Source organism: Apostichopus japonicus, chromosome 13, assembly GCF_037975245.1.
Source record: "Apostichopus japonicus isolate 1M-3 chromosome 13, ASM3797524v1, whole genome shotgun sequence".
Classification (NCBI taxonomy): domain Eukaryota; kingdom Metazoa; phylum Echinodermata; class Holothuroidea; order Aspidochirotida; family Stichopodidae; genus Apostichopus; species Apostichopus japonicus.
The window spans coordinates 8,848,129-8,861,815 of NC_092573.1; the positions used below are offsets into that span (position 1 = coordinate 8,848,129).

At 35.5% G+C, this 13,687-nt stretch overlaps 2 protein-coding genes and 2 long non-coding RNA genes across 4 annotated transcripts in view; 3 read left to right on the forward strand and 1 right to left on the reverse strand.

Annotated features, from left to right (window-relative positions):
• Positions 1 to 4,524, forward strand: LOC139978648 (uncharacterized). Its single transcript, XR_011796988.1, has 2 exons — positions 1 to 139; positions 2,861 to 4,524. It is a non-coding gene; the product is annotated as an uncharacterized lncRNA (long non-coding RNA).
• Positions 1 to 13,687, forward strand: part of LOC139978641 (neuronal acetylcholine receptor subunit alpha-6-like) — a 166,957-nt gene that overhangs the window by 57,839 nt on the left and 95,431 nt on the right. The gene's annotated exons all lie outside the window — the stretch shown is intronic.
• Positions 1 to 13,687, reverse strand: part of LOC139978649 (uncharacterized) — a 20,998-nt gene continuing 7,311 nt past the window's right edge. The window contains exons 2-3 of the long non-coding RNA XR_011796989.1: positions 10,596 to 10,652; positions 1 to 128 (exon numbers count right to left, since the gene is read on the reverse strand). This is a non-coding gene — a long non-coding RNA (uncharacterized lncRNA). The remainder of the gene's footprint in view (positions 129 to 10,595; positions 10,653 to 13,687) is intronic.
• LOC139978634 (receptor-type tyrosine-protein phosphatase F-like) overlaps positions 12,057 to 13,687 on the forward strand; it is a 16,491-nt gene continuing 14,860 nt past the window's right edge. The window contains exon 1 of the mRNA XM_071989007.1: positions 12,057 to 12,215. Coding sequence (XP_071845108.1) covers positions 12,131 to 12,215 — 85 coding nt within the window. The 5' untranslated portion in view covers positions 12,057 to 12,130. The remainder of the gene's footprint in view (positions 12,216 to 13,687) is intronic.

Below are 13,687 nucleotides of genomic sequence, written 5' to 3' on the forward strand. Positions count from 1 at the left end.
TTAATGAATTTGCTCTTGTTTTACTTTCCTGCTGGAGATGCTGAAGTTGCAACTTATGGCCTCACGTGTGTGTTGGCTTTGGTGGTTTTCTTACCGGCGTTATACAATCTGCTACCTGACACTTGTGTCTGTAATTAAGGTGAGTTCAATGATAAACAGATTATTACACGAAGATGGTATTGCTTATAAAAGGAATGACAATACCACAGGGCCATATCCAATATTGTGTTCTTTATGTCGAACTGTGGTCACGTGATGTCAAATTGTAGTGTTGTTTTTCGAATGTCACCGAACAGTCAGTGTTGTTCAGCTCAATGATTGATATATCACTGGACTCGAGAGCGATTTTTCTTTCTGCATATGAACACGCAAGTTTCGAATATGGCCATACTACGAATTCAAACTTCCATTAATATCACATATCGTTCCTGGCGCCCCCACCCCATTCAGGTTTGATATACATTTCAATTTTACTGGAATCTCTGGAATGCATTTCTGTACTTAAGTTGAAATAGCTACACGAGAACTTTCTTGAAAGCACTACAGCTTCCAGGCTTGGAATAAATACCACAGAAATTTAATTTCTCTTTCTGGCATGTGCTTTTGTGCTTTAAAGTCGTTACTAGTGAACAAAAAATATTTCAAAGTCTATGAACTTCAGGGGGCTTTTCTCCCCCTGGCCCCACAGGGCTTTGCAATAAATTCCACACATATTGTGCTTTAAATTCGCCGCGAGTGAAAACGGAATACATGAAAACGTTTGAGCTTTCTGGGGCTTCGCCCCTGGTATCCCATAGGGTTCTGAGATGCATTCCAGAAAAATGAAAGTGTTACTGTAGTTAGTGACATGTATTTTTGTACTCAAATCGTATCTAAAAATTGTTGCAGCTTCTGTAGGCCTGCAATCCCAGCCAATAACAGTGTACAATTGTAATGATAAAGCAAGTTGCCGCTTTCGAAACATTGCTCAGTTAGTCACTGCCAGTCGATGTCGACACTATGGTGAATGTAAGACACTGGTTATATGACATTAAAGCTTTGTCACAATTTTGAAATATCGTGTAAACAAAAATTCTTAATTTAAAGGTTTGTCCCAATACGTGCCCCACACCCCATTCCCTTACTTTGGAACTGCTGCTAGTTGTAGTTTCCATACTAACAGACAGTGGCGGAGATTTCTTGTCAGAAGTGGGGGGGGGGGGGGGGTTGCAGGCCATTGATGAAATAAAAAGTCATAACTGCTGGCTCACTATCTATGTGGAGCGCCACCATAAGATGGCGCGAAGTGCACAAGAATTTTTTGGCAAATATTGCCTCCCAGATTGCAGTAAATGGCAATGCCCAGGCCTTGAAAAGCTGCATTTAACCAGGGGCGTATGCAGGATTTTCTAACCCGGGGGTACGTATTACTATATAAGCGGAGCGCCACCATTGCATGGTTGGCGCACAGCGTACAAGGAAATTTCTGGTTTTGGTACCCCCAGATCACCGGAAATGGCACTTCTCGGGCTTGAAACTGACCAACCATATGTACACTTTTGCCTGAGAACCAAGTTTTTTCCAAATACTTTTTTTCTCATCTATAAACTTTTTGAAGATTGTCACCAGTCACACATCATGTTCGACTTCATCACATATCCTGTGGATCATTGCTTTTGTAGGTGATTCTTCATCGCGGCCCACAATATCAGTCAGCCCCACTGTTCAGAATTTGAAAATTCACAATTCTCGTGAATAAATTCACTTCAAAACATACACATAATGTTGCACAAAATATCATCTATGGACAACCGATATAGAAAAACCTCCTTCAAACCCTAACAGACGGGTCAAAATTGCACGAGTATGATGAAGTATGATGAAGAATGTTGGTTAGGGAATTTTCGAAAATTCAGACGGCTACTCAAAAATTTCCTTGAAGGAAATAAAAATATACCAGATATTTCCGAAACCGAACACTACGCACATCGACAGTTTTGAGCATGGGCGCAGATCAGTCTTGGATAATGGTGGGGACGCGTGTCTGTTCTATGACACTATCTAAGCGGAGAGCGACCATGGGTTCGCGCGTAGCGTACGATATTTTTGGGCAAATATACCTCCCAGTTCGCCAGAATAACACTTCCTAGACCTAATGATGCTCCTAAACCTCCTTAAGTTTTAGATCTCATGGCTTAGAAATTTAGTTTGGAGAAATGCATGGGCGTTTGCAGAAAGAAAATCAGGGACAAATAATCCAAGTAGACTTTTGTATATACGATGGGTCTGGGGTCCTCTCCCAGAAAACAAATATAGACTGCCGCAAATGCGATTTCCGTCCTATATTTAACAACTGTGGATAAAATACAATAAAATGAGAACTGCTGCATGTCATTTGCACAATGCTGGATCAAACTGCGCCAAAGTGCAATACAGGGGAACTTGAAATGCAGCTATTGGTCAAGACAAATTGGTGGGGACATGGTAAATCATGTCCCCACTACTGAAAAAGTTGGTGGGGACGCATCCCGCTGTGCTCACCAGGATCTGCGCCCATGGTTTGGAGGCTGTTTATCGTGGAACGCCATTTTTATGCTCACTGTTTCTCCCCTGTTTCTCCGCCACTGCTAACAGGGTAAGCTCTACCTATGTGTGCAATAATCGTTGATCATCGCTCATCGTAAACAGCGCTTAGCGTTATCCTGGACACAAAGAGGGGAACATAGAGTCGATCATTTGACCGGGTAGCTGGTTGCTTTGATTTTTAGGCAATTTCGACAACACTAAATTTCGATCTAAACAACTCCGAGATTTTCATGTACAATTTCACTGTTTCCGTTATATACCATTTAACATGTATAAAACATTTTATATTTTTAAGGACGTTTTGCCGTGCTTTTGATGATGTTACAGTCGTTCGTAACAATGGTGAAGATTATTCACTGGCGTCTAAAAGCTGTTTCACATAGAGAAAGTAGAAGAAACACCGATGAAGAAATGGGTTTGTTTACTCTAACGGACACCAGCGCAGTTGACACAACACCTATATTAAACAGCAACAATCAAGTGGTCAAATACAGATTTTGTTATGTTCCCAGTGGGCTTATGATCTTTTATATGCTTATCATGACCGTGCTCAACACCTGGCTGTTTAGTTCCTTTTCATAATCTAGACAAATTTAAAAGTTCATTGCAACAATAACGACAGCTTTGATGATCGAGCAATAGTCTAAAATTGTACCAGAATTGTGCAGATGCTTTTATGGTAGACCTGGTTTTCTTTCAAATGCTATCATAATACACAGCAAAGAAATGTATATTTCGATCATAGTATATGATTACTATGTGATAACTTTCACTTTGCAATAAGGTTTTGCGGCCTCATTCTATCATGAGCCGATTCCTACACTTCATGTATAATAATTTCATGTGACATAGTTGATACTAAATACTTAATTTTGTCTTATATCATTATAATAACATCAGTCTTAAAACTTGTTAACCTTATAAACGTTGAGCAATTTTGAATGTGCTTTTTCGTATGGCTAAATTAGATATAAAAAAGGTGTGTATGTGTATCTTGGAGTGGGAGGGCGATGGAGGGGGGGGGGGGGGGGGCTGAAACCATGGACCTTAAATATGAATCTAAGAGACTGACTTCGGTCAGCTTGCGGCTTTGATAAGCCAATGAGGCTTCTTCGCGAGTTCCTGCTTTCAGGAGGATCCATAATACATACAATACATACACACATAAAAAGAAATTTACCGTTGATTCACTGGCATTCCTTTTTAGTAGTACAATTGATACATATGTATCTATTCAATGTAAGGACTACGTAAAGGAAGTAAATATATCTGTATGTGTGTTGATTAATTAATTAATTTACTTATTGATTTTTTTCTCCTGTTAATCGCTAGTATTGTTACATTAAGTGTGATTCAACGAGGAACAAACTCTAGTTACAAATGAAAGAGATCTGAAATCAGTCATTGCTCAAAAAAGGTTTACATCAACAGGCGTCATCATGTCTGCACTTATTTAGTGTGTACAATGTCCAGCTCCTCGTATCTTCTTTTTCTTGTTCGTTATTGTAGTCGCTTTTAATTCTTAGGTTTGAAATTGCATATAAATACTGTACACTGCATAATAAATCGGAATTATAAAGAAGACAAATATATTATCATATGTACACAGTTTGTGAATGAATAATGATAACGTTCATGTATATATACTTGCTGTCTTCTCACTTGAATTCATGAAGAGAAACCTCTTAATATATTACAAAATTACACTTTGGTATTCCCGGCAAAGTCAGTTAATGAAAGATGATATTACTTGACTCGTAGATACTTGTTTCATTTGAAACAAAGCCTAATTATAATACCAAGTTCCGTATTGTTTATGAAGCATTTTCGATGACCAATCAAATCTTCACGGTTTTTCATCACAGTTGGTAAATTACGCATTTTTACATATTATTCTCACTTCTTTTATAATTCTTTAAATGTTAAACTGGCTGGTAATAAATAAATGAATGAAAATAATGTCCCGCTTACTTTATATGAAAACATTTAACTTAATTGATAAAGACTATATTACTGAGGAGGGAATTCACAATTTCCCGTTTGTTTTCTTTTCTATGATTTTCTTTCACCACAGTTAAACCTTAGATAGGAGTCAATATAGCGCCCTCATTTTAATGATTTTAATACTTAAGCCCGTATGGTAAAGTAAACAATGTATATTGTTAAGTTCCAAACGCTCCAAGTCTTCGGAACAAAGAGGCTGGTTAGAAGATAAGTCGAAGGTAGCAACAGGAACACGCACGCCCCCAAGTTGTAAAGTAGGTCCCCTGCCCTCAGCCAAAATGATCGAATGAAAAACACTCTTAATTAGTTTCACGACAGCATCCATAGCTCTTTCTCCCAACAGACAGTGGGCACACAAAAAAAGAGTAACTTTCACAATTTATATACCTCCGCACACGCAATAATAAATTACTGCCTTTAAACAAACGGCCCAGCTACTAAATTCTATCTTGTGGCGATTTCCTGGTGAATTAAAGTTAAAACAATGTAGAGCTTATTCGAGAGGTAACTCCTCTGCTTGGAAACTAATTTTGGAGTGACTTCCAAACTATCCCTAATTTTGCCTTCCGAAAATGTGAAAGGAAATTTTAATTAGCAAGGCAACACCCGCTGCTTACAGATGTCTATACAAAATATTTTTACGCAAATACTCTACAGATTAAAAAAGTCGGAACAAATCATATCATGGCGCTTAAATCCATTGATTCATTAAATTTCTGTGGGATTAACTAGCCGAGGTAAGGTTATTAATGTATCCAATTAGTTTCTTTTTAACCGCAAGAAATACAGCCTTTAGGATTGAACCGTGACAGAAAAGATGAGACGAATAGTCAAATTGTATCAGATAGCATACGCCCATTAAAAGCCTCCTCAAACCTCTTCACTCAGTGGTAAACAATTTTCCTACGCTGCTCCTGGGAGGCCTAAAAATTGCCTCCCAATTTTCTCACTACATGTACTTCCATTCACGCTCTTCAACATGCAAGCCACAATAAACTAGATCATGATTGATAACAGGTCACAAAAGATGTTCTCCTGCTGCTTTTGGCACTTTTCCTGAAGGAGAACAATCGAGGGGATGGATATAGACTCTAATAGGAGTATGCCACTGGCACTAAGCAGCTTAATGCTAATTTGCATAACAGTTGTTTAGAACAGTATATCAACTTAATCGAAGCAACGATTACCTATATGACATAGAATTGACACTATAAATACACAGCTTGTTAAGAAAGCTATTTTGGCAGTTTCACAAACTATTGGGAAATGAGCCAAGAAAAGAGATAGTAAGATTTGTTTTGGAATTAGCTCCTGTTGAGAAAGAAAAGTTAATGGAAAACTTATGGTTAGCTTGACTTAATATCAAAACAGTAATTACTAAGAACAAAGCTGCCTAAGTGATAATGCTACAATCATATTCAGTGTTAATAGAGAGCAATTTAAACAATTAAAGTGTAAGCTAGAATTCCGATGAAAAATAATTAAAGAGACATTCTGGTAGCTAACGTGAATTGCTAAGTAAAAATTAAATTTTATGCAAGTATAGGTATAAACCGAATCCTCAAAGCATTTGGTATGACAAAGATAAAACTGTCATAACTTTGATTGTATTTTGTGAATGTATCTTGCAGCATTATAATGAATGATATCATAATGGCAAATTAAGCTGAAAGTTTTGTTTTCTTAAATAATAATTAACTCTCTTTACACAAAGGAAATAACATTCTATAATATAGTTGCATTTTGATGAAATTCCCAAATACCGTGAACATTGACAGCTGAACAAACGTTCCAAATATATCGGAATTCAATGATAAATCTTTCAACAAGAAGATATTAATATGAAAATAAAGCTTTTAAAGAACACATGTTGTTGTGACATTACAGATCACCTATACTGTGATAAATTCTTGGGAAGACTGGAGGGTTTAGCCAGCCAAAATAAGTTCCATTCAATCACCCACATCTTGAGTTAGGGACTGATACCGAGATACATGCAAGTGTCCTCACAGTGTGAAACATTAGATTAACCCTTTATCCCTTTATCTTAAGAATTTGGAGTCACATGTCACAAAAAGATGAGAATGATAGTGTAAATCCATCCGATCTGTCTTTTTATGACAAAACTGACTTACTAGCTCAATAATGCTGTCCACCGTTCCACCAATTAAACGTTCAAATTGCTTCTCTGTGCCTATTGTATTATCGAAATTGTTTTCTAGACAGAAGAAGTGAAATTCGTACAGTTTAGAAAAATTTGTCTCTAATCCTTTCCAGAGACTTGATAAAGCCCCAATAAGAGATCAAGCTATACTAGCAAAAGACCAGGACAACACTGGACAGTCCTTCATATAGGCTTCAATCGTATTGTAGTTTTATAACGATAAAGTCTCAAAGAACTTTACTTATATATTCTTCACAAGGTGGCCGACTGATAAAAACCTATACGGATAATCTCACCTGATAGTGTGCACGTTCATTTAACGTTACATTGACAAAAGCTGAGACAAAAATATAGAACTGCTCCTTGTGACATCAAAAAATAAGCAATGTACGCAACGTTAACAAGTGTTATTTAAATTGTATTATGTCTTTTTAATGCCCTTAGAATTCTCTTGAGGCACTGAAGTAAAATGCAACATGATCCTACATATTTGTATCCTTATTTTGTGTTTATTTTTGTGTCGGTTTTTGTTTTTTTTCATTATTCCCTTATCCTCAACCGAGCATTCCTCCCTCCATGTACCGATTATTATTATTATTATCATTGGTTTATTGCTTTAAATTACGAATGTTAAAAAATGTACGATTTAGAATGTTATGAAAGCGCTATGTTACTTTCTTGAAACTGTACCAAGTTTATGACGACAGTGTAAACCTGTCAATGACTTCCATTAACCGTACAGTCCACCACCACCACCACCAACATCAGGGCGATAAAAGAGTGATGAAAAATCAACGTACTGTTGGAACCTTTTTTTTTTTGTATATTAACCAGGGAGTTGTCCATAACAACTCCCTGTATTAACCAAGCTGATGCTTCATCAAAAGTATGACCTCTCAACTGATTTTCCTGTTTTGGATTTAGTTTTGTTTTGATTTATTGCTAAAGTAATATATTGAATGTAAACACAGGGTTATTCTAGTATGATCGATATTTTCATAAAGTATTGTTTTACGTTCATGACGTGAAACCCAATAACCCATGAAATCCTGAGTTAGTTTAGTTTTTAAGACAAAGTAATTAAGGCATGTTGTTTGATAGAGTATAATTTGCTGCCCTCCAAAACACTACGTGACTGCGTAGAGCCACATTGTTTATTCCTGTTTTGGATTTAGTTATCTTTTGATTTATTGCTAAAGTAATATATTGAATGTAAACACAGGGTTATTCTAGTATGATCGATATTTTCATAAAGTATTGTGTTACGTTCATGACGTGAAACCCAATAACCCATGAAATCCTGAGTTAGTTTAGTTTTTAGGACAAAGTAATTAAGGCATGTTGTTTGATAGAGTATAATTTGCTGCCCTCCAAAACACTACGTGACTGCGTAGAGCCACATTGTTTATTCCTGTTTTGAATTTAGTTATCTTTTGATTTACTGCTAAAGTAATATATTGAATGTAAACACAGGGTTATTCTAGTATGATCGATATTTTCATAAAGTATTGTGTTACGTTCATGACGTGAAACCCAATAACCCATGAAATCCTGAGTTAGTTTAGTTTTTAAGACAAAGTAATTAAGGCATGTTGTTTGATAGAGTATAATTTGCTGCCCTCCAAAACACTACGTGACTGCGTAGAGCCACATTGTTTATTCCTGTTTTGGATTTAGTTATCTTTTGATTTATTGCTAAAGTAATATATTGAATGTAAACACAGGGTTATTCTAGTATGATCGATATTTTCATAAAGTATTGTGTTACGTTCATGACGTGAAACCCAATAACCCATGAAATCCTGAGTTAGTTTAGTTTTTAGGACAAAGTAATTAAGGCATGTTGTTTGATAGAGTATAATTTGCTGCCCTCCAAAACACTACGTGACTGCGTAGAGCCACATTGTTTATTCCTGTTTTGGATTTAGTTATCTTTTGATTTATTGCTAAAGTAATATATTGAATGTAAACACAGGGTTATTCTAGTATGATCGATATTTTCATAAAGTATTGTGTTACGTTCATGACGTGAAACCCAATAACCCATGAAATCCTGAGTTAGTTTAGTTTTTAGGACAAAGTAATTAAGGCATGTTGTTTGATAGAGTATAATTTGCTGCCCTCCAAAACACTACGTGACTGCGTAGAGCCACATTGTTTATTCCTGTTTTGGATTTAGTTATCTTTTGATTTATTGCTAAAGTAATATATTGAATGTAAACACAGGGTTATTCTAGTATGATCGATATTTTCATAAAGTATTGTGTTACGTTCATGACGTGAAACCCAATAACCCATGAAATCCTGAGTTAGTTTAGTTTTTAGGACAAAGTAATTAAGGCATGTTGTTTGATAGAGTATAATTTGCTGCCCTCCAAAACACTACGTGACTGCGTAGAGCCACATTGTTTATTCATGTTTTGGATTTAGTTATCTTTTGATTGATTGCTAAAGTAATATATTGAATGTAAACACAGGGTTATTCTAGTATGATCGATATTTTCATAAAGTATTGTGTTACGTTCATGACGTGAAACCCAATAACCCATGAAATCCTGAGTTAGTTTAGTTTTTAGGACAAAGTAATTAAGGCATGTTGTTTGATAGAGTATAATTTGCTGCCCTCCAAAACACTACGTGACTGCGTAGAGCCACATTGTTTATCACTTTCCACTGTTAATCTGGGGGAGAAGCGGCAGGATGTCTTTAAATTTCAAAAGCGATTTTATGTTGTTGCACTTTCAACTTTAAAGCAATTATTATGTTGTGCCGGCATCGGAATGTCCTCCACCATTCCAGCGGATGAACAGCAGAGCAACATATTCAGCCAGTTGGGACAATTTCCCAATGTTGTTACCACTATATACTGTCCTTCTGATATCATGCCTTTAATCAACTGTACTGACAGTAAGTCTGAACACTTTATAAACTTTATCTGATAGACACATGATATTCATACTGTTCAACCGTCAGTAATAGTGCTTAGAAGCATGGTATCAAAGTATAACTAAAAAAAAAAGGTGTCCCAGCCTGGCGATATATTTCATTTACTAATCAGCATGGACATAATGTTAATGGCAGATGTTCCGGTATAACACCAAGAATTCCGCTGGCCTTCTGTTAATAATTTCTTTAATTTGAAATTGAACTTCACATGTCCGTGTGTGTCATTGATTTGTCTGCTCTGTTTTAATGTTTGTTAAAGGAGGCATAAATCCACAGAATGATTTAAGTTATTCTTGGGCCGGAATATATGCAGATTATAAAAATCAACACCATTTTCCACAAAATACAATCCTTTTCCAGATATGATCCAAAGTTTGAAGGCCTATGGGAGCCGCCATATTTGATCAATTTTTTTTTTAAAACCACCGCTTTTCAAGCCGGAAGTGACTTTTTCGATTCACTTTCGATTTTCTGTTGCCAACTTACAGCAGAAAATAATCTTCGTGACCATTGATTTTGTTCTCATTATAAATGCGTATTTACTTTCTTGTAAATTATTATTGTCGTGTTTTTTCTTTTTCAATCGATATAATTTGTTTCATTGCTTAAAAAGAATAAAATACGGTCGGGAAGAAATACTCTTACTCTCGATAAGATCGTCATCGTTCCGCGAAAAAAAAGAAAAGAAAGATAAGCAACTAGAAGAGTACCTCGAAGAAACGAAGTTCTAACCTCGATTTCACTGTTTCATGTAGAATATTAACAGTGTTGACACTGAACCAGTAGGTAAATACGCTGAAAGGACGTATGTATAACCTGGTTGGTTGATCCCTGTATTCCTTCATATAACATTAAAACCAAGCAATGCACCCGTGTACTATGAAAATATATATGAGATATATGAAGGAAAACTTACCCGGTGAAAAAATTATATTTCTGGTTGAGTTATTCAGTTATTTGCCATATACTGAATCTATATATGATTGAAAAACAAGTTTCCTCTAAATAATTGGCGATTATACAGTTATATACGTTTAGCTATTGCTGTGCCAGGATAGGTTCTTTTCGATTTTACGTCACGTAACAAACAATACATACTGCGGTGATATGCACTGCACACGTGCACTGTGAACACAGGAAATATATTAAGCAACACAATCGTCTTCCCTTACTTAGTTATTGCACATTATGTTACAATTCTATTATAAACTTGGCAATTATTCGGCATTAGATACGTATATTGTTTCTTTTCAATACTTTTTAAGATAGAGACACTTAAACCAAAGAACTTAACTTGTCTACTCTCAACCTCAAGTCTCATTACATCGAGACTGTAATTGTATGATCATGACAATGTTCTACGTCCCGTGATTATCACGAGTCCGTTTGAAAGCCGGAAAAGAAACTACATATTATATGTAGCCGAAAGTCAGAGAAGAAGCGACCGATACATTTTGTCTTTAAGTAAAGTCACACTGGGACGAAAACCAGGCCACTTAACTGATCCACTCGCAATCAAGCCCAGATCCTTGGGAAATTACAATGTAGACATTATGAAATGCCATTGACAAACGAATTTCCTAATACGTTTAACGGAATGATCAAACACTAAACGCTTCTATATAGTTCTGCATATGGGATTAATCAATTACAATAACAAGTGATGCTATTACATCATTAATAGAATTATTGGTCTTCTTGTTTGCGTCCAAAACAAAGAGGGGGGGGGGTGTGGTGAAAGAGGTGGTCGTTTCAGTTAACAGCTATGGCACCATGTCGTGTATGTTAATCATAAAATATAACTTAAATTCGGAAAATATTATACAACTTAAGCCATATATTAACTCATGGGAACGTAAAAGAAAAGGAAAGACTTTATTTTGCTGGGAACGGATTCGAACCAGAGACACCACGATAATAAGGCCAGTGCTCTACCAACAGAGCTATCTAGGGTTTAGTTGGTGGCGATCCCGATAAAGACAGTTGCTGAGGTGTCAGTCAGAAGTCACACCATTACTTGACAAACTATGGATATTATACCATGTATAGATCAATACAAACCAGCCCAGCGCGACAAGGAAGAACGTATACAAGAGAAATCCATCTAAACATCAAAATTCAAGGTAAAATATAGAGATGAAGAGTTAAATAAAGTTGCTCCCATGCACCTGTTTATGTTAAACTAAATCTGTTGTAACTACTAACATATGACGAAAACATGTTTTATTTCTTACTGAGAGTCACGTGTTTCTTGGAAGTCTTTAACTGTCAGTACCTGGTAAATAAACTTAAGTTAATAATGACGTCTCATGAAAAGGTCATCATTGTAAACATGTAAACAACTTCATGATCCAGGTATCCGGCTAAAATGGTAAAACTAAGGCATTCCAGTTTTTATTCCTATTTACTATCGAATAGAAGACCAATACAGAACCATCAAGAAGTTTTAAAATGACGCGTTATATTCTCATAAACTGTCTTCTTCTTCTGGCTTTTGCTCTTCCAACGAAGTGTTGCTTGCCTTCAACGAACGGAGGTAAGATAAACCCATATACTTATATATTTACAGCAATATATTTTTTTGGTTTGACAAATTCAGCAAAACAGAACTACCAAGTAGTCATTTATATATAATTGCAATAAGTCAAGATAAGATATTCAGTTAGTTTCACCAACATAACGCTTAACTAGCGAGTAACCGTTTATCTATGTAATTAATCTCATGAACCTAGCAAATTGGGAAATTTCACTTTCTTTTACAATATGTATGTATTAAAATCCGTTATTTGGAAGAACCTTAGCTAAAAAGAAAGAACATTAATTGCATTGTTATGATATATATATATATATATATATATATATATTTATATATATATATATATATATTTATATATATTTATATATATGTATATATATATATATATACATATATATATATATATATATATACATATATATATATACATATATATATATATAAATACGTATATGAGTTTATATACTGCATAAAGTCAACAATGTTATCAATTCACACTCAGATATGTTTTAGCAAATTTGTATTTGTTGTATTCAGTCACATTAATAAAAAGCACATGTCTTCCTGTTGCGTAGGTCTGAGGCGACAGGTTTCGCAACCAATCTTTTACATATGATGTAAGTATATATTGGGTATGCAAACGTACACGATCTTGCATAATTCTATCATAATTACTAACATGTTCAAGTGCCCCCCCCCCCCCAAGAAAAACCCCACAAACAAACGAGATAAAAATTAGGGACTAGCATGGAGTAAACTGTCGATAATCGCAAGATATGGAGAAATGTCAAGACAATAAACAAGTAATAAACAATTATAAATTGATCATTTCCTACTTATACTAGACGTTATGGTTTAGTCTCTTAAAATAGATCAGATAAATCCACTAGATGTGATTTCAGTGTTGGGGCGGGAGGGTAGGGAAGGGGGCGCTGCTAACTTGTACATATTAATTGCTTCATCTGATAGATCTATAGGCAGTTTACAATAACGAACAAGCAATTGAAGTACCATTAATTCAAATATCGAGACAGAGAGAGAGTTCAAAGATTTTTTTTTAAAGACTTTTATTCTATAAATGTGCAAGTACAGGGCCTTTGCAAACTATTGGTGCTTCTTCGTTTGAAGAACCACCCTAACGCCTATATGGTTGTGCGGAAATCACTACACCTCTACTGAATGTAACTTTATATACACAAACTATTTGAAGGTCCAAATGTAAGCATGAAAACATTACTTATAGTGTACTTCTTTGAATGTTAAAGAAAACACATTTTAAAGTTTAATTTGAAAAGAGCGATGAATTTCTCTGCCAATTTTATGTTGTAGTAATTCTTATCAGAATGGTTAGCGTACACACAAGGTGGCTTCACTTGATTTCATGTTTTCATTCTTAAATATCGGTCCATAAAAGATCGTCAACTTTAATTTCCGAAAATTGTGCCGACCATTCCATCCAAGTTTCCATATAT